General features: G+C 37.1%; 1 protein-coding gene across 4 annotated transcripts in view; it reads right to left on the bottom strand.

Annotated features, from left to right (window-relative positions):
* Positions 1-21,740, bottom strand: part of LOC150081137 (DGAT1/2-independent enzyme synthesizing storage lipids-like) — a 180,381-nt gene that overhangs the window by 146,050 nt on the left and 12,591 nt on the right. For all 4 annotated transcript variants that reach the window (XM_090380976.1, XM_090380977.1, XM_090380978.1 and 1 more), the window contains exon 3: positions 10,365-10,536. In XM_090380976.1, the coding sequence (XP_090237102.1) occupies positions 10,365-10,536 (172 nt within the window). The remainder of the gene's footprint in view (positions 1-10,364; positions 10,537-21,740) is intronic.

Here is a 21,740-nt window from a genome sequence, read left to right as displayed (position 1 = left end):
AGCATTTATCTCTAAATAAAAAAAATTTGCTACTAAATAGTAATTATAAGTTGAGTAAAGAAGTTTGTTAAACAGAGGTCCGACTATACTTAATATTTATTATAATTTTACCAATTATCGAAAAAAGGCACGTAGCCACAAATTTGCCAGGGGCGCCGAAAACCTAGCTATGCCTCTGCCCGTTCCTACTCTTAGTTACCCTAACATAGCCCATGTATTTACTTGTTCCATGATGACTCCCAGCAGTCCTGGAAATCTTTATTACCTTGCTGTCCAGGCTGCTGCTCATTCTAATAGAAGCAGTGCAAGAATCATTTTTGCCTTTGCCTGTGGTCACTGTTAACCTTTTAGTCTGTGTTTCCCCCCAAGCAAGCAGTTTTCTGAATATTTGCTGATGCAAGAATAGCATCAGCAAATATTCTTGCACCCTTTCTATTTAAGTGTACCCCATTCCTGTAGAAGCAGTCTCTCCTGTCAACAAGCACAGACCAGTCTGAAAAAAATTCTACCCCTTAAGCCTTGTACAATCTCTCCAGGGCCAGAATTGATCAACGAGGGTCTAATCACATACTCCTTCCTATCGTGTCTGGGCAGAATTGCAGACACTTTCACATTCAACCCTAACTCGCGACTTTTTTCAACATTGACCTGTACTTGTTGAGTAAATCTGCAGATCTCTTACTCTTAATGTAATTAGTTCCAACATGTACAACAATATCACTTTTGTGCCATTAAAAGATGATATCTGCTCTATAACATCATCAACTTTTGCCCCTAGCAGACTCTGGTCCTGTTCCACCTATCCTTCTTGCATAGTATATTCCCTATCCACCTGACAATAGAGTTACCAACAATAACTAGTTCCTGTGGGATTAGCGTATTCTGCCTTGGAGATTGCCTCTGTGTTGCCTGATGCACAGGAGTGAGCTCTGCCGTTTGAATTGGGCAGCTGAGAACTTGATGGGCCCCTCATATTAATTTCTTCGAGGGCATTTACTCGGCACCTCAAGCTCTCATAGATGAGTTGGTAGCTATGAAGTTCTAAATGAATGGTGCCAATCATATTATAACGACTATTCATTTTAGTCAGCCACATTTGTTAACAAAAATATGAATAAATTTACAACTCTTAAAAAATCCACCCTGCACCACTCCAAAACTGACATAAAATGAATTCTAAAATCAAATACAAAGTTCTAAATGAGTGGTGCTTATAAATTGAATGATGGTCATCTTGTTTCATCTTGTGATCCTAGTAACACCGTAATATGATTTTAACTATTATTATATATATGATTATAAGCATGCAAGTTCTAAACTGGGAAGCTTATAATTTGAGTAGAAGCTACTGGTCAAACATTTGCAGAGTTAAATAAAAACATAACTATTTAAGCACTCCATGAAGGGTAAATGTGGTAAGAACAGGACATACATAAAATCTCATAATTGAATTTAGAACCTGTGCGTTTCATTACAGAATAATAAAAAAATAGCACTTTTATTTCAGTATAAAGGAAGCAAAATTCATGATCTGTTAACATTAACATAGATCACACACCTAAAGGGAACACATCTACTTGCTACTAAATAGTAATAATCAATGGGGATTGTCCCATGATAATAAACCAAAAGTGCTGGTCCTTTATCTGGAATGTTTTCCATGCCATAAATTTCAAATCCTGGAAATAAATAGATATCTGAAAAAAAAAAAAAAAACTAAATATATTTTGCATAAAAATTTATATAAGAGAACCTTTTCTTTTTACTATAAAAAATTAATCTTTAGTAAAAATTAATCAAAAATGTCAAGAATACTGTTGAACTGAAACTTTTATTATGATTAATAAAATTTATCCCTTTTTCGTTGTTTGAAATTTCTTGTTCCTCATTTTCATTACACCACTCTTCTCAATTTCTTGCTTTTCATCCAGCAAATCTATCCACACAGAGCGAAAGAGAAAGATTTCTAGATGCATGTGTGTGTGTTATGGGTGTTTAATGGCACACAAGCTACACTGGCTATAGTGCACCTGTCCATAGAGTTGTGTTAGGAAATAATTCAGAATTGAAGGCATTTGTACTTGAGTTTGTCACAGATATTCTCTCAGATATGCCACACAAGCTGTACTTGCTACCTGGGAGTCTAAAACGCTGATGGAACTGATATTCGGGTGACACTCAAGTCAAGTGGACCCAATTTCGGCGAAGTCCGCACAGTCTGTGGCAGCCAAATCCTCTGCTTGCACCTTCACAATGGTGGGACTGTTAGTAATCCTGGTTATAACCTCCATGCACAAGTACATGGTGGGTGACCATCCAGGTGTGAACCAACGTAAGCAGGGGTCGAGGTGTGGCACCCACACCACAGGGAGGAATGCTGCCCCTCTATGTTACCAGGCAGTACTAGGTGGTAGATGACTCTCATCAACCGGTGCAATACCACCACTTTGCTTATTGGAGGGTTGAAGTGGTGGAACCCATGTTTAGTCTCTAGAGCTAAGTTCCGGTCAACCCTTCCCTATCTCTTCCATCATGCAGTATGATTGATGCCTCTTGAGGTCATGATGAACATCGTGGCGAGATCCAATATTCCTTACTTTTCGAGGGTACAGCTCTAAAACGGTGTTCGCAGGCCGGCCGCTAGTTAGTACACCAGACCGAACCTATTGGTAACTCTCTAGGAGGCTTCCGGATCAGCTAGTGTATAATCTTGCTACCTCTACTCTGCCAGATAGTGACTGGAGGGAGTCCGAGCAGTGTGTCGAGGCCACGTTATGTCAAGGATCTGGATATATTCTTACCATGTGTACGCCATATCCAAAAATGTCATTACTTCATACAGCATGTCCCACCCACTTTTTCTTACTATTGAATACACTATGAATTATCAAACTAATAGAGCAAGCTTATCTGCGAAAAGATCTAAACCTCCCAAGCACTTCCTAATTCATTTCACAAATATACGTGGTCTCAATTCTAACCTCAACAATGTCCATTTCCACTTGCAGTCTGCCAAACCCCATGTACTTTTTCTGACAGAATCTCAGTTATCGGTTGACTCAACTACTGCTCATCTCAGATGCCCAAATTATTTGCGGTATGATTCCTTTCGCCTCAAAGGTGGTACTTGTGCTTATGTAAGTTCTGATGTTCCCTGTCAGAGACTTGGCAATTTGGAATAGCCTCTCTTTGATCTTCTCTGGCTTAAAATCTCTCTACCTCATTGTGTCAAATTCATCTGTTGTCTCTACCGTTCTCCCAACTCCACTAATCACTTGGAGCTCTTTGACTTCCTTGCTTTGCAACTTGACTTTCTCCAGTGAGGTAATTTTCCTTGGTGATTTTAACAGTGAGGTAATTTTCCTTGGTGATTTTAATGTTAACAACTCCAGCTGGCTTCCGTTTTCTAGTCACACCGACCCAGCTGGTCATGATGCTGAGGCTTCTGCAATTACTAATGACCTTGCACAGATTGTTCATTTACCTACAAGAATACCGAACAATCCTAATCATACAGCCAATACGCTTGATCTTTTTCTCACAAACAACCCTTCTAAGTACGTGGTCGAAGTGAGAGGTCCTTTAGGCACTTCAGATCACAAATTGATGATTGTCTCTTCTCCAATGGAACCTTTATCTCATGGTTATTCCGAACCTCGTGTTGTTTGGCATTACAAGAATGCAAAATGGGATGAACTGCGGGACTTTTTTTCTTCTTTTCCTTGGTCGGATTACTGTTTCAAAACTTCTGATGTCAACGTTTGCTCAGATCATGTCAGTGAAATTATACTTGCAGGAGGGGGAATCTCTACTGTGTCCCCCATACTTCTACCTTTTCCCCCCAACTTCTTACTCCCTCCCCCACTCTATCTATACACAACGCGAGTGCCCTACACACTAAATTTAATCTAGCACAAAAATAATCTTCGCCCAGTCTCGGCCTAATTATCCTACACATTGCCCTACTCCTGCCATATGAATGCATGCACACGTGCTGTAATCAAACATCCAAAGTAATTACGATGGCATGGATGCGTATATATTATGTATCACTGTTGTGTATATGTGCATATATGTGTATGTGCTTGTATGTGTACGTGTACAAAATTTTTTTTTTTAGGTCCTAGCCGCCGGAATCTCAGAAAATTAAGCGGAAGGACCTGCCAGAGTAAATTTTAGTCTACTGGTGTTTCCTGGTCTGCCTCCAAGGGGGCGAAGGTGGGGCAACGCTGGGCTACAGCGGCTAAATGACCAGATGAACAAAGGTGCGCAACATTACACAGGTACAATACCCACACACTTTTAAACCTCTGGCATTCCCAGGAAACTGGTACACCCACAAAGAAAGCAAAGTGGAGATGGGGGAAACTCCTGGTGCTGCATGACAACAATATACCTTACACCTTATTCTTGCAGGAATGGAATCCTTTATCCCATACTCCACTTTAAAATCTCGTCCTTTATCTAAACCTGGGTTTTCCAATAAATGTGCTAAGGCTGTTCAAGAGAAGAATGTTGCATATCGTAACTGGCTTGTTTCTAATTCTCCAGTTTCATTTTCTGCATACACCAAAGCTCGCAACAATTGCAAAGCAGTAATTAATCAATCAATACTAGAGTTTGAACAGGCTAAGAGTAGAAAACTTGCTTCTTGCCCTAATGGTAGCCAAGCATTCTGGTCTCTTGCCAAAGCTATTGGCCGCAACTTTTGCCCATCTCTGCTCCCACCTCTGTCCAAACCAGATGCTTCTGTTGTCACTTCAGCCAAGGATAAAGCTGACCTGCTAGCATCTCATTTTTCTTCCAACTCTTGTATTAATGATCTTGGTAAAACAATTCCCACCATTCCCAACACGCTCCATTCAATGCCCCCTGTGGTCTTCCATTAAAAGAATGTCAGAAGGATTTTGACGAATCTTGATGCTAAGAAAGCTCCAGGTCCCGATGGTATTTCTCCACTTGTTCTCAAAACCTGTGCTCCTGAACTTACTCCTATTCTTTGCCGCCTTTTTTCACTTTCTTATTCCAAAGTTTTTCCTTCTGCTTGGAAATTTGCTCATATCCAGCCAGTTCCTAAAAAGGGTGACAAATCCCAATTATCGTTCCATTGCAATTACTTCTACTCTTTCTAAAGTAATGGAAAAATCAATTAACCGCCAACTCTTAAACTACCTAGAAACCCTCCGTCTGATCAATGATCGCCAGTATGGATTGCATCAGTGTTGATCCACTGGAGATATTCTGGCTTATGTTACCCATTTATGGACTAATTCAATGGAAAGATTCGATGAAATACAAGTAGTTGCTCTTGACATCTCAAAGGCTTTCGATTGTGTTTGGCATACAGGTCTTCTAAACAAGCTTCCATCTTATGGTTTGCCAACTGTTTTTAGTAACTGGTTATACAGTTTTCTCTCTGATCGCTCACTGAGGGTGATTGTAGATGGCTCTCTGTCTTCTAACTTCTCCACCAATGCCGGTGTCCCCCAAGGTTCAGTTCTTTCCTCCACTCTTTTCCTCTTGTATATTAATGACCTTCTTCCATTGACTGGAAATCCTATCCATAGTTTTGCCGATGATAGCACATTCCATTCCACTTTCCATTTTGAGAAACCTTGTCCTGCTCAATCAGTTTCAACTTCCAAAAATCTGCTACCAATTCCTTAAATGCCGATCTTCAGGTAATTCTCCAGTGGGCAAATCAGTTTCAACTTCTCAAAAATATGCTACCAATTCCTTAAATGCTGATCTTCAGGTAATTCTCCAGTGGGGCAAAGACAACTTAGTTGATTTCAACCCTTCTAAAACTCAGTCTTGTCTTATATCTTGCAAAAAGGATTCTTCTGCTCCTATGCTTATCTTTAGTGACACTCCGATTTCTAGGCAAAATGATATATCTCTTTTGGGAATTGCTCTGACTTCCAATCTCTCTTGGCCCAAGCACATTACAAATATTGCTTCCTCTGCATCTAAAAAACTTGGTTTTCTCTTTCGCTCTCGGCGTTACTTTCCTTCCAAACAGCTGCTCACTCTGTATAAATCGCAAATCCGCCCTGCCATGGAATATTGTTCCCACATCTGGGGTGGTGCCCCCAAAATCTCTCTCAGGCTTCTTGATTCCATTCAGAAGAGGGCAGTTAGGTTAATTAATGATTCATCTCTAACAGAGTCTCTCCACTCGCTGTCTCATAGACATACTGTTTCTGCTGCATGCCTCTTCTACAGATACTTCCATGGGCACTGTTCTTCTGAATTGGCTTCTATAATTCCCGCTCCTGTTTCTGCTGCATGCCTCTTCTACAGATACTTCCATGGGCACTGTTCTTCTGAATTGGCTTCTATAATTCCCGCTCTTTCTTTCAAAACAGTCCGAACACGTGCCGTCACCAGCCAACATCCATTTACTGTCCAACTTCAAACTCACAGAACCAACTTTTCATCTTCCTCGTTTATTCATTCAACTGCCGTTTTCTTGAACAACCTTCCTTCATATGTATTTCCTGAAAATTACAGTCAACAGAGGTTCAAGCAACAAATATCTTCTTTCGTCTTCTCAACCTCCAACCCAAGCATGGTACTAAGTACTATAGGTTCTAATACATCTCGTGTTTGGGGTTTACATAAAATAAAAAAAAAAAAAAAAATATATATATATATATATATATATATAGTTTTTTTTTTTTTAAATTATTGCCTGTATGCCATTATATTTTAGAACATTTTCTACACAGCTCGACAAAGTTTCAAAATCTGCCAACATTTCATCTTCGTAAGGTTTATATAATACCTTAGTTTCCTGAATCCACCCCCTCTCTATGTTGCTACTCTTACTAGTTCTTTGAATACTGTGCAAAATCTCGGAATTACATGGATATTTAGCTACTGTGACCATGTAAACATAGATGGAAAAATTTACTGGAAGGTGTGGATCACTCACTTCTCCGAAAAACATATGCCCGTTTGTCGGAGTAAAGGGGAACCACAACACAGGTTGACCATCTGGATCAAAGGCTAAAATCTGTGTCAAGAATCTTCTTAATCCTCTGACTGGCTACAGAAAGCCTATTGACTAGCGTGACTTCTCGGTACATGACTGCACAGGTTTTACGGACACAACTAACATTGTGAAAAGGTAATCCCTTTCAACTTTAATTCGCGCTTTCTCATTACCTAAATTGCCTAAAGGCCAGAGGTCAAAACAATGCATACAAAGTTGTCTCTCCTAAGCCGTTCGTTACACGAAAATTTTCTTTGTTCAACGGAACATATTTTAAATGTAATTACCAAGGGGAATCAAAAAAATTCGCTATAAAGTTCATTAAACAGAAGTCCGACTGTAATTAAATCAAAAATGAAGCAATTTTAAAAACATAACAGATCGATTGTGCCATTAAAATGCTGGGAATGCCCACCCCTTCCCACCGTATCCAGAGTTTCGCTCTGGATACTCAATAATTGCATTCAGGATTTCATTTGTAAAATAAATGATCGTCTCAACAATGGGCTTGCAAATTTTCAAAAAAAAAAAATAACAATGGGCTCTCGCGAGTCCACTATAGCTCACCACTGTGTGTGAATGTAGATGAAAAATATTCATTCAGTTTATCAACTACTTCAGCATGATCATCAATAGTCAACTCATCTATGTTAAGTGGTCCAATCTAATTCATCCTTTGCCAAGTATTTCTTGTAATCTGCCTTTGCCTGCCTAACCTGCTTTGAGACTTGATTACAGTCTAGTTTATATCTGCCATAAGCTTCTGTGTCACCTGATACTTTATATACATCCCATACATTTTTCTTCTCTGCCACGAGCCTCATTAGTTCATCTGACATCCATTTAGGCCTAAACCTTGAACAGTATTTCTTAGTTGGAATGAAAAGCCTAGTATCCTCCAAAATTAAGTCCACAAAGGCTTCCCAATTAGAATTTAACATTGGTAACATCATCAGTTGGTCCCACCATATAGAATTTAAATACTGTCTCAGACCACCGTAGTCACCTTTACGAAAGCAAAAACCCTTCCCTTCTCTTTACCCCTGATGGTAGTTACGTCTTTAAATAATTCCTGCATCAGTACATTTCATCACTGTCACCCAGTGTTTCCTTTACCTGCAAATTCTTAATGCATGAATAATCACTGCTGGTAATCAGATCAAGAGCATTACTCCCTTTGGTCGCCTCTCGAACATGTTGCTGTAGAACACATGTCATCCAATAAATCCACAAAAGTCTTGCTATTGTGCGAATGACCAATCTACAAGTTACAGTCAATATCTGGAAAGTTAAAATCCTCCATTGTAAGAGATTCTGATTTACTAGTCCACTCTATTTCTCTGCACAATTGCTCATTATACTCATCAGATTCATTAGGCCTATAACACACACACCTACTCTCATTTTCCCTTTCCCAGTGTTCATGTCAACACCAAACAGACTCAACATTGCACTGTCCACCTGTGTTTACTGGATGCACTTCCTTAGATTTTATGTGTTTCTTAACTAACAGCATAACCCCTCCTCCTTTCCTGTCCTGTCTATCCTTTCTGTACACATTGTACTCTCCAAATTCCAATTCTGCACTGCTTATTTCTGTGTGACACCACATCTCTGATATTCCAACAATATCTGTCTTTGATGTCTTGACTAGCACTTCAAGCTCATCAAATTTATTAACTATACTCCTGGCATTGGTGTACATGCAAGCATACATGCACCTGTTTCTACTCTTAGTTACCCTAACACAGGCCATGTATTTATTTGTTCCACTATAACTCCCAGCAGTCCTGGAAATCTCCATTGCCTTGCTTTCCAGACTGCTGCTCATTCTAATAGAAGCAGTGCAAGAATCACTTTTGCCTCTGCCTGTGGCCCCTCTGTTAACCTTTTAATCTGTGTATCCCCAAGTTAGCAGTTTTCTGACCCACTTAACACTGCCTCAATAGCATCAGCAAATATTCTTGCACCCTTCCTATTTAAGTGTACCCCATCCCTGTAGAAGCAATCTCTACTGTCAACAAGCACAGACCAGGCTGAAAAAAATTCTATCCCCATGAGCCTTGCACAATCTCTCCAGGGCCAAATTAAACGACAAGGCTCTCATCATATACTCCCTCCTATCGTGTCTGGGCATAATTGCAGACACTTTCACATTCAACCCTAACTCGCAACTTTTTTTCAACGTTGACCTGTACTTGTTGAGTAAATCTGCAAATCTCTTACTCTTAATGTCATTAGTTCCAACGTGTACAACAATATCACCTTTTGTACCCTTTTTGTCCAGAATATCAATATATGATGATAAACATCCACTACAACCAGCAAGCTTAGTATATACCACAACACTCCAGACCATGACAACTCATCCACCAAATTGAAAATTGGAACAATATGCAGTATTGTAGTATGAATTATACAGGCAACCCTCTATACTCAAATGCATCCATCAGACTGTGGTTATATTGGTTCTGTGTGGTTATTGTTCTTCCACAAGACCAAGACTGATTTTTATGGATCCAGAGTCCAAAGTTAGCATGCCTTGCCATGCCAATTGGTGGTATGCACTTTTTTTTTTTTTTTTGAAATCAAAGGCTTGTAGGTTTGTAATAAAATCCATGCATATAATTTACATGGCATGCAAAAATTGATTTGCTTGCTTCCAAAATCAGATTCTCTAGGGTCTGATGGAAATATGAGCTAAACAACTGTTTCATGGTACAGGCTCCAATCTGTCAGCATTTTGTACCAAACCAGTTGCTTCTCGGGTCCTGTGAAATTCTGTTTCTTGATCACCTCTGGACTACTGTTTCTTCATCACTTTGCCAGTTGCAAACTGGAGAATGTCTAATCATTGAGCAATAACACAAACATTTTTCCTAAATGATATCCAATTATCATTCCTTTTGACATTTTGTTATATCTTTCCATGTGCTCACTTGGTATACATGCTTGAAATGAATTCTGAGTTAACCACTGAATATCTTTAGGCCAAGATATTTGTATATTTCACAGGTATACGCAATTTCCTCACACCGAAGGGTGTCCAATGTATTAGACATTCATACTATTCAGGTACAAATTTTTCTTTATCCCAAATACTTGCCCTAATACAAATAGTTTTTCTGCAAAATTCTTAATAAAAAACACCTTTCCTATTCATTACTTGTCATGTGAGACTTCATGATTACCTGACCCATCCAACTTATAAAGAAAGTGAATATTTCATAAACTACAGCTAAATTCTGATTATATTATAAGTCTCTCTCTCTCTCTCTCTCTCTCTCTCTCTCTCTCTACAAGAAAAGCTGTGATTCCAATTTTTAACATACCATGCTTTAAGACTGTATCTAAAATCTGCACTTACCATACCAGATCCAACCATGAGCATCCCATAAAGTTGCAAGTGTTTGTCTTGCACCATACCAAAAATCCCTAGCATATGCATCTTTTAATCTATGTCGGTGTTGATAAATCCTTAGAAATAAGGCAGAAAAGTATAGAAGGGCTAAGATTAAAACAGGTAGAAGAAAGCTTACCTAAAAGAAAAGGCGAAAAAAAAAAAAAAAAAAAAACTTATATAGTATTAACTGCATTAGTACTGACAAAATGATGCAAGGATACAAGCAAATACAGCATCAGCCAAAAATATTAAAAAAACATTTAATTTGCCTAAACTAACTTTGAATTTATTAAAACCCCTTAACGTTCCACATCACTAGTTTGGGATTTTATTCCAATAATCAATCACTCTATGGCTGAAAGGTATGTTTAGATCAGTTGGCCCTCTAAAAATACAAAATTAAGTGCATTTAAAATTTAATTAATAAATAAGAACATATATAGAGTTTATATATGCAACTGCAACTGCAACAAACTGTCACTTTTTACATTTTTATTTGGGACTTTGCTAACTGTGTTGTGTTGAGAGAGTACAAAATACTGACATTTTAGTGGCATTATAACTGTTACAAACAGCTTGCACTAAAGTATAATCTGTTATATTAAGAGTTATACTACGAAATTTATTTATAGCAATGGCTTAATTTGTCCAGTACTCACCTCGGACTGGGCAAATTAAGAAATTGCTATAAATTAATTATAAGAAAATAGACAGTACTTTAAGTTCTAACTATAAAAATTTTCTAACAGTTATACTACATTAATTTATTTTGATATATTTTTTTATTATAGTGCTGTGTTAATAAAATTTGGAAAAAAATATTTAAATTTTTGGGAGTCCGAAGTGTGTGCCATGTTTAACCACACTACCCTTTGGCCGAAGTTAAATTTTTGTACACATCTATTCCGAAACTAATATTTTTTGATTTATGTTCCATTGTGAGTGTCATCCGAGAAAGCGTAAAGGTACCATCAGTTTTTAAAGTGTAAAGATACCACAGCTTTAGTTTACTCAGCCTTTTCAATGCTTCAGTGGATACATTAAAAAACATAATGTCAGCAAGCACCTGGCAGACTTTCTCTAGCAGTTACACTTGGAATAAAGGCAAGAAATAATTTAATATTATGCACCTGTTAATTTTATCCTTGATTTTAAATGCAATGGTTAATATGGGGGTTACAGTAAATTAAGTTATTTTTTGCTATAATAATATAGCAACATGCTAATAAAATTCTGAAAAAAATTTTGCTTCTTGGAAACCCTAGCCATGTGTCATGTGTAAATCACACTTCTCTCTCTGGCTGAAGGTAAATTTCTGCACATCTATTCTGAAACCATTTTTGTATTAAGTTTATATCACACTGTATCAACTGAAAGAATGTAATCATCATCTGAAAGATGCTATCATCATTTAGTTACTCTGCCTTTTTAATGCTCCATTGGATACATAAAAAATAATATGAGCAGGCACATGGTGGACTTTATCTACTATCAGTTCCACTTGGAATAAAGGCAAAAATAAGTTATACACACTTTTTAATTTTATTCTTGATTTTAACATTATTGTTATTAGTAGTGGTAGGCAGTAGTAGTAATAGTACTGGCAAATGATGTAAGGAAGCAAGCTTATACATCAACCAAAAAAAAAAAAAAAAAATCCCACCTCATCTGTCCATCCACTCTCAAATATATATTTCTTCCTTACATTTATTCAAACTGCCCACTTCTACAACACCAGACGGTAGTTTCCTCCAACAATCAATTATGCTCTGGCCAAAAGAAAATTTTAACACATCTATTCTATAGCCATCCTTTTTTCAATTTAAGTTTATGTCCCCTTATGTGCATTGTCTAAGAAAGAGTAAGGATACCATCATCATTAAATTTACTCAATCCATTTAAAGCCTTAAACACTCCAATCAGGTCTCCTCGCAGGTGCCTAGATTCCAAGTGGTGCAATTTGCAGAACTAAAGCCTTTTGTGATAAGAGTATTCCTTTGTGCTCTTGACTAATCTGGTTGCTCGTCTCTGAACATTCTAAGAGATCCAAATCTTTCTTAAAATAAAACTTCCAAATCGATACTCAAGATGTGGCCTAACCACCGCCTTATACAATGGGATAATCACTTTCTTGTCCATGGAAGTAAAGTTGTTGAATACCCTTGGAAGAACCCAGTCAGCTGTTCTAGCAGCCCATCTGCACTGCCCAGAGAACTTCATGATGGACTGTACAATTACCCAGCCTTAGAATACATGCCACAGATTGAATAAATGATGAAATCGTGACTCACACCAGAAATTTTTTTTTTTGTTAGTTGTTGGTGCATCGGCTTCTTCGGCCATATTGCACCTCCCAAGGTTTTTGCATTTTCTACTCTGATCCAAGCTTGAGACGGGATTCGAACCTGCGACCTTTGGGTTGCCAGGCAAGCGCTTGACCCACCCAGCTAGCCCGATCAGCATACTGGAAATGCCTGCAGGCATTTCTGTTTTAGTCCCAATGTCCCTAGACTTTGTATTGTAAGTGGATCTTGTAACAGCCATAATTTAATAAAAATTTGAACTTTACAAGGATTACAAAATTTAAATTTACCATATATTACAGAATTTGTGTTAATAAAATATCACAGAAATTAAAATGCTGACAAAAATTAAATCACTGAAGAAGTTAAACTTAAGCTACCGAACGAAAGTTACGAAATTCCCACCAAAATATCGAAAACAAAGCCTATCTGAATATTAAGCTATAGCTTTCCAAACACTTTACAAATTTAAACTTACAAAACAGATACAATATTTACAATACAATACTTTTAACCACTAGTGAAATTAAATTTAAACTACACAACAAAAGTTACAAAGTTCCCACCAAAATATCAATAGCAAAGGCTATCCAAATATTATGCTATTACTTTTTTCCAAATACTTAACTAAATACAAAAATAAACTATCTACGTGACTATAGGAATTCAAACTATATATTTGTTTGTATGCAGTTTAGTATATATTAAAAAAAAAAACCCTCGATTTTATTTCAAAAACTAACCTGCAAGTAAGAGCTTCAGAAGTACGCAGTCACATGCTTTTTACTACTGTACTGCAAATGCTTTCTTTGTAAACAGTGCCTCAATATGGTGGCATGTTTACTATAAGAAATATTTTTTAATTTATGTCCCCTTGTGTGTATTATCTAAGAAAGACTAAGAATACCATCATTAAGTTTATTTATCATTAATTATCTCCTTATCCCTGCTAGCAAAATTCCTGTATATCAGTGATGAAACCACACACTATTCTCTCAGCCTGTTTGTGTTACACTTCAACTGCCTAATTTTTCCAGATCTTGCTGCAGTAGCATACCTTGTTTATTATTATCTACCATTTTTCACATGCAATAATGTCATTAATCAGATTAAAGCTAATTATTTTGCTTTTGCACTGCATTGTGTTTAAAATTTTTTTAGCTTACCAATTATTGGTGTGCAGGAATATGTATTTCTCCATACTACCATGTAGAGCATGGTAGTTCAACCAAATACCATGTAGTTCAACAAATTATAGAGGGCTAAAAGCTCTTCATAATGATAATTACCACTGTTGATTTTATGTTTGTTTCTTAGCTTAAAAATTAATTGTTGATAAAAGCCTGCCTGCCTGCAAAATTATCAATTACAACACACTGAATAAGAATTTTCTCAAAAAAGGAATGGTGTTTTCTTTGAATTGCTATTTTTGAATAGCATTCTGTTGAAAGTTTTGCATTTTATCAACTCGAAAAATGTTCTTTGTGTTTGCCACTACTTTCCTTAAGACCCTGCACTGCTCTAATTGTGTCTTATGAGGCTTTTTGTAAATTTGTAAGATGTGCTTGCAAAGCATTTGATAACATGGAACTTTTCCAAAATATCAATCATTAGAGCTAATTACTTAATAAATTCATATTTGCTTATTTTAGTTATTCCAGAAAACTTTTTAATCACCTTTCTGAATAATTTCTTCTTATTTGGAATGGAATACATTCCAAACAACCAAAAACATCAATTTTGAAAGAGAAAAATATAATTGGTATCAACAATTGTCTTCAGTCACAATTTTTGGTAATGATATGAATTACCAAAAATTGTGACTGAAGACAATTGTTGATACCAATTATATTTTTCTCTTGCAAAACTGGGCTGCATCAATATCAGACACAGATCTAATTTGCTTTGCCAGATTATAAACTACATTAAAATATGAATTGTAATGCCTGTGTATTTTCTATTCATACTGTCAATTATTGTTTTTTTTTTTTTTTTGATTCTTCTAAAATATTTATTATTTTTAAATGCACACTCAACAGTGAATGTTTTCCATTTTGTCCTTAAATATCCGGATGGGTGAAATGGGAAGTTTTTTTTTTTTTTGCTGATGCTATATAAGCTTGCTTTCTTGCATCATATGCCTCAACTAATGCTAATACCTTACAGACTATTTTTAAATTTTCCACCCACTGAACAGTCTATCCATTCACTAAACACATGGATATGATTATCTTTTCCTATATGCTAATATATTTGCTTTTAAATATCTGTTTTAACAACCTAAATTAATCTGTCTGTTTTAACAACTAATAATTTATATTCTATCACTGATGGAGCAGCACTCTATTCTACAGTGATAGACTGGTCAGTTTTGATTCGCTCCACTTTAAAAAAATTATGGGATTTGCCTTTTCATTTTTAAATAATAAGGACTGATAAAACATATTGCAAATAATTGATATTCAGTTTATTAATTTTCTATACAGAAACCATGTCACTGTCCACATCACAAATGTTGCAAATTGTCAACTACAGCTTGTGGTCAGTGTGGTTACTAGTTAATTGGTCCACTCAAATATACATTTCAGTCCTATACTCTGCCATATTTGCCAGCAGATTGGTTACCCAGCCTATTGGTGAATATTGGAGAGAGAAAAGACCAAAGGAAAGGTGGAGACAAAGTAGTAATTTTGAAAATAATTACTGAACAGGAGAGGGTAATTTATCCTGTTCAAATAGAACTAAGCTATACAAAAACAAAAACAAAAAAAAGGATAAAAAATAACACCAGAAAAAGCTACGAAAGAAAGCAGGTTCTGTGATGTATAAACTAGGAAAGTAACATCTAACGCAAGTATCTTGTCACAATTAAGCAGCTGATAAAACTTATGGCAAGGCAAAAGAGCCAAAACTACCAAGCTAGACTGGCTATGCCTGGGTGCAGTGGGTATAATGCAACCAGGGATTCTGTGAAAAGGACTGAGATCACAACACAAGGGGATCTCCCTTAATATGATGCAAGTAGAACCCTCCCTCCTCCTCTTTGCTGTCCTTTCCCCCAACATGCATTCTTGCATCTGGGCCCCTGAACTCCAAAATATTCTATACATCAGGACAGGTCCTGGTGTACACAATATTTTGAAAGGAAAAATAATTTATCTTGGCTAAGGTAAAGAAAGCCAACATGAGAACGACGAGAAATGTCGTTTAACTTACGTGGAAAATTAGTTTCCCGACACCAAACTCTAGCGCTGCTCGCTCGATAAACAGACAGTAGGTGTTATCGGTCTGGAGCCAAAATCAAGAAGGATATATTGATTGACAGGTAGGCATGGCAAATGATGAAATGATTGGTGGTGGGCGTGACAGATGACAAGCTACTGTGTAGTCATTGGTTGGCATTATAATGTGTATTTATGAGTAAAGAACGGTGCATAATAGTTTTATGATGAACAGTAAACAGGTAATAGTAGCGATGAATCTTTTAAAGATGGAAGAAATTTGTAAGGAAAATAAAACGTTGGTTGATTTTTTGATGAAAACTAAATTAATAAAAGTTTCGTTCTGTTCATTTTTATGTTCTTCATTATGTTTTTTCTCATTATTAAAAGCAGATTTTTGGAGTTCATAAGTGTTTTTACTATACTGTTGATTTAGGTTTGGTTACAAAAAAAGGAGAAGGTTTCTTTATTTTTCATTATATTTCGTAAACTGACCTTAAATGGTACGTTAGAAAATAATATTAGTAAATTAATAAGAGGAGTTTACCTCAATATAGTACGTGGAACACTTCCGTATGATACCCTCCAGAAATTAAAACGGAAAAAACGAAAAAATCGACAACTTACCGGTACATTAAAGTAAAATATAAATAATTAAAGTAAAATATAAATAATCAATTTAACACAATTCAAAATCAATTCAAAACAATTAAAATTCAAATTAACGCAATTAAAAGAATCTAACGAAAATATTCAAAACGATTTTCCTTCCTTAAGGAAGGAAAATATTCAAAACGATTTTCCTTCCTTAAGGAAGGAAAATCGTTTTGAATATTTTCGTTAGATTCTTTTAATTGCGTTAATTTGAATTTTAATTGTTTTGAATTGATTTTGAATTGTGTTAAATTGATTATTTATATTTTACTTTAATTATTTATATTTTACTTTAATGTACCGGTAAGTTGTCGATTTTTTCGTTTTTTCCGTTTTAATTTCTGGAGGGTATCATACGGAAGTGTTCCACGTACTATATTGAGGTAAACTCCTCTTATTAATTTACTAATATTATTATCAACGTAGAACATATTGAGTATTACAGCTCTGATTCATACTATCTAGTTAGAAAATAATAGAAAAGTTTTCTTTATATTTCTTGACCTAAAACCTTAAACGTTAGGTTAGGAAATAATAGGAAAAGAAAGAGATTCTTTATATATATATATACATATATATATGTATATAAGCTAAATTAAAATAGGGTATTGCCAGTAGCATGGCAAACCAGTAGAGTGAAAATGAACTGAACCAAATGAAATAACAGAAAAATATAAGGAGGGGGGTAAAGAAGAAAAGGGTAGTGTTAGTGTTTGATAACGCACTCATGATGTTAGTGTTTATATTATTTTTTCTTATTTATTTTAATATATATTTCAATAATTTTTATTTCTCTATTTAATTTTTGGATTAATTTGATCATATAGTAGTAATATTTATATAGTAGTAATATTTAACAGTTGAGAAGCAAAATAAGTAGAAAACAGAAAGTAACAGAAGTTATATTATGTCTAATTTGGTGTGACATAAGCATTAGGAGATCAAAATTGAGAGTAGGAGTGTGCTATAGGCCTAATGACTCTGATGAGTATAATAAGAAACTGTACAACGAAATAGAGTGGGCCAGTAAATCAGAGAGTCTTATAATGGGGGATTTTAATTTCCCAGATATTGACTGGAATTTGGGGGCTGGTCACTCACACACTAGCAAGACTTTTGTGGATTTATTGGATGATTGTTTTCTACATCAGCATGTTCGGGAGGCAACTAGAGGGAGTAATACTCTTGATTTGATTATCAGTAGTGATTCTTCATGCATTAAGAAACTGCAGGTAAATGAACCACTAGGTGGCAGTGATCACAGTGTGCTGAAGTGGGATTTACTGAAAGAGGTAACTACCATTAGGGGTAAAGGGAAGGCTTATTGCTTTCGTAAAGGCGACTACGATGGACTGAGACATTATTTAAATTCTATACAGTGGGACCAACTGATGATGTTACCAACAGCAAATTCAAAATGGGAAGCATTCAAAGAACTTATCTTGGAAGCTACTAGGACTTACATACCAACTAAGAAATATTGTTCAAGGTTTAGGCCTAAATGGATGTCAGATGAACTGATGAGGCATATGGCAGAGAAGAAACATGCATGCGATACATACAAATTAACACGTGACACAGAAGCCTATGATAGATACAAGTTGATCTGTAACCAAGTTACAAAGGAGGTTAGGCAGGCGAAGGCAGATTACAAGAAATCTTTGGCAAGGGATGCAAAGAAAAACAGCAAAGAGTTCTTTACTTATGTAAACTCTAGAAGGAAGGGGATGAATCAGATTGCTCCACTTGATATTGATGGGTCAACTGTTGATGATCGTGGCTAACAAACAATGAATATTTTGCATTGACATTCACACATGAGGAGCTATTCAGCGAGGGGAATGCCACAGGCGTATTCAACTCTGGCAGTAAACTAGAGAATCTTGTAATAACTGAGAGTAAAGTGGAGGAGAAATTGTTGAAGATAAATACAAGAAAGGCACCTGGGGTGGATGGGATCTATCCAGTTATATTAAAGGAGGCAGCAAAGGAAGTAAGCAAACCCTTACCCATAATTATGACAGCTTCCTTGGAATCAGAGGAAGTATCCATGGACTGGAGATGTGCAAATGTGACCCCAATTCACAAATGAGATCAAAGGCCGACACAAGTAATTATAGACCTGTTAGTTTAACTTCTGTTCCTGGAAAATTAATGGAGGCACTGGTTAAAGAAGCACTGCAGGATCATCTAGACAAGACTTCAGTTATAACTCAGACACAGCATGGTTTTGTTAAGGGGAAGTCTTGCCTGACCAATTTTATTGGATACTATGATGCAGTCACAAAAGAACTGGATGCAGGGAATAACTTTGATATTATATACTTGGATCTTAGAAAGGCTTTTGATACTGTTGCACATGGAAGACTGCTGCACAAATTGGAGCAGTGTGGCATTGGAGGCAAATTGCTGCTATGGATAAAGGGGTGGTTGAGGGGGAGAAGACAGAGAGTGGTAATCAATGGACACTGCTCATCGTGGACTAATGTTATTAGTGGAGTCCCTCAGGGTTCAGTATTGGGTCCATTATTGTTTTCTGTATTTATAAATGATATTGATAATGGTATATCAAGCTTAATGTCCAGGTTTGCAGACAATACAAAGGTTGGCAGGGTTGTCAAGGACACTACTGACACTATGCTACTGCAACAGGATCTTTAGCATTAGCATTTTAGCATTAGTAGAGGCATTTGATGCAAGAAAGCAAGCTTATGCAGCATCAGCCAAAAAAAAAAAAAAAAACCACTTCCACCTCACCCCTCTGTTCGTTCCAAATACCTGTCCAGCTGAGCCTTAAACTTATTTAGGCTATCAACCTCCACCACAAGGGATGGAAGTCTGTTCCACCAACCAACCACCCGCTGGCTAAAGGCAAATTTCCTCGCATCTATCCTACATCTGTCTTTCCTCAATTTGAATTTATGCCCTCTCAGGTGATTTTTCTGAGCTAGAGGAAGAATCCCATCAGCATTGAGCATGCTTAAACCATTCAAGGCTTTATACACCTCTATCAGATCACCTCGCTGGTGCCTAGTCTCCAGACACTGTAATTTGCAAAACTTAAGCCTTTCTTCGTAAGAGCACCCCTTTGTTCCATTCACTAATCTTGTTGCCCTTCTCTGTACTCGTTCCAGCAGCTCTACATCCTTCTTGAAATGAGGCCTCCAGACCTGTATACAGTACTCTAGGTGTGACCTGACCATTGCCTTATACAATGGAATAATCACCTCCTTATCCCTGCTGGAAAAATTCCTGTATATCATTGACAATACTCCATGAGCTACTCTTGCAGCCCATCTGCACTGCTCAGAGAACTTCATATCTGCCTGCACAACCACCCCCAAGTCCCTTTCATTCTCTACCACTGTCAGTGTAGTACCACAGAGTTGATACGTTGCTCTGGGGTTGCTGTTTCCCATGTGTAGTACTTTACATTTGTCAATGTTAAACTTCATTTGCCACCTCTCAGCCCATCTGCTCAACCTTTCCAGATCCTGTTGCAGCAGCATAGTGTCAGTAGTGTCCTTGACAACCCTGCCAACCTTTGTATCATCTGCAAACTTGGACATTAAGCTTGATATACCATCATCAATATCATTTATAAATACAGAAAACAATAATGGACCCAACACTGAGCCCTGAGGGACTCCACTAATAACATTAGTCCACGATGAGCAGTGTCCATTGATTACCACTCTCTGTCTTCTCCCCCTCAACCACCCCTTTATCTATAGCAGCAATTTGCCTCCAATGTCACACTGCTCTAATTTGTGTATCAGTCTTCCGTGTGCAACAGTATCAAAAGCCTTTCTAAGATCCAAGTATATAATGTCAAAGTTATTCGCTGCATCCAGTTCTTTTGTGACTGCATCATAATATCCAATCAAGTTGGTCAGTCAAGACTTCCCCTTAACAAAACCATGCTGTGTCTGAGCTATAACTGAAGTCTTGTCTAAATGATCCTGCAGTGCTTCTTTAACCAGTGCCTCCATTAATTTTTCTGGAACAGAAGTTAAGCTCACAGGTCTATAATTACTTGTGTCAGCCTTTGATCCTCCTTTGTGAATTGGGGTCACATTTGCACATTTCCAGTCTATGGGTACCTCCCCTGAGTCCAAGGAAGCTCTCATAATTATGGCTAAGGGTTTGCTTACTTCTTTGCTGCTTCCTTTAATATAACTGGATAGATCCCATCCACCCCAGGTGCCTTTCTTGTATTTATCTTCAACAGTTTCTCCTCCACTTTACTCCCAGTTATTTCAAGATTCTCTAGCTTACTGCTAGAGTTGAATACACCTCTGGCATTCCCCTTGCTGAATAACTCCTCATGTGTGAATGTCGATGTGAATGTCATGTGTGAATGTCGATGAGCAGTAGGGCTGAGAGGTGGCAAATGAAGTTTAACATTGACAAATATAAAGTACTGCATATGGGAAACAGCAACCCCAGAGCAACGTATCAACTCTGTGGTACTACACTGACAGTGGTAGAGAATGAAAGGGACCTGGGGGTGGTTGTGCAGGCAGATATGAAGTTTTCTGAGCAGTGCAGATGGGCTGCAAGAGTAGCTCATGGTGTATTGTCGATGATATATAGGAATTTTCTAGCAGGGTTAAGGAGGTGATTATTCCCTTGTATAAGGCAATGGTCAGACCACACCTAGAGTACTAGGTCTAGAGCACCCAGGTATGGAGGCCTCATTTCAAGAGGGATGTAGAGATGCTGGAACGAGTACAGAGAAGGGCAACAAGATCAACAAGATTAGTGAATGGAACAAAGGGTGTTCTTATGAAGAAAGGCTTAAGTTTTGCAAATTACAGTGTCTGGAGACTAGGCACCAGCGAGGTGATCTGATAAAGGTGTATAAAGCCTTGAATGGTTTGAGCATGCTCAATGCTGATGGGATTCTTCCTCTTGCTTAGAATAATCACCTGAGAGGGCATAAATTCAAATTGAGAAAAGAGAGATGTAGGATAGACGTGAGGAAATTTGCCTTTAGCCAGCGGGTGGTTGGTTGGTGGAATAGACTTCCATCCCTTGTCGTGGAAGTTGATAGCCTAAATAAGTTTAAGGCTCAGCTGGACAGGTATTTCGAATGAACAGAGGGGTGAAGTGGAAGTGGTTATTTTTTATTTATTTATTTATTATTATTATTTTTTTTT

Source organism: Mastigoproctus giganteus, chromosome 9 (genome assembly GCF_048544385.1).
Source record: "Mastigoproctus giganteus isolate SK-2022 chromosome 9, ASM4854438v1, whole genome shotgun sequence".
Classification (NCBI taxonomy): domain Eukaryota; kingdom Metazoa; phylum Arthropoda; class Arachnida; order Uropygi; family Thelyphonidae; genus Mastigoproctus; species Mastigoproctus giganteus.
Note: the sequence above shows the minus strand (reverse complement) of the source record. Positions and strands in the feature narration are given on the sequence as shown.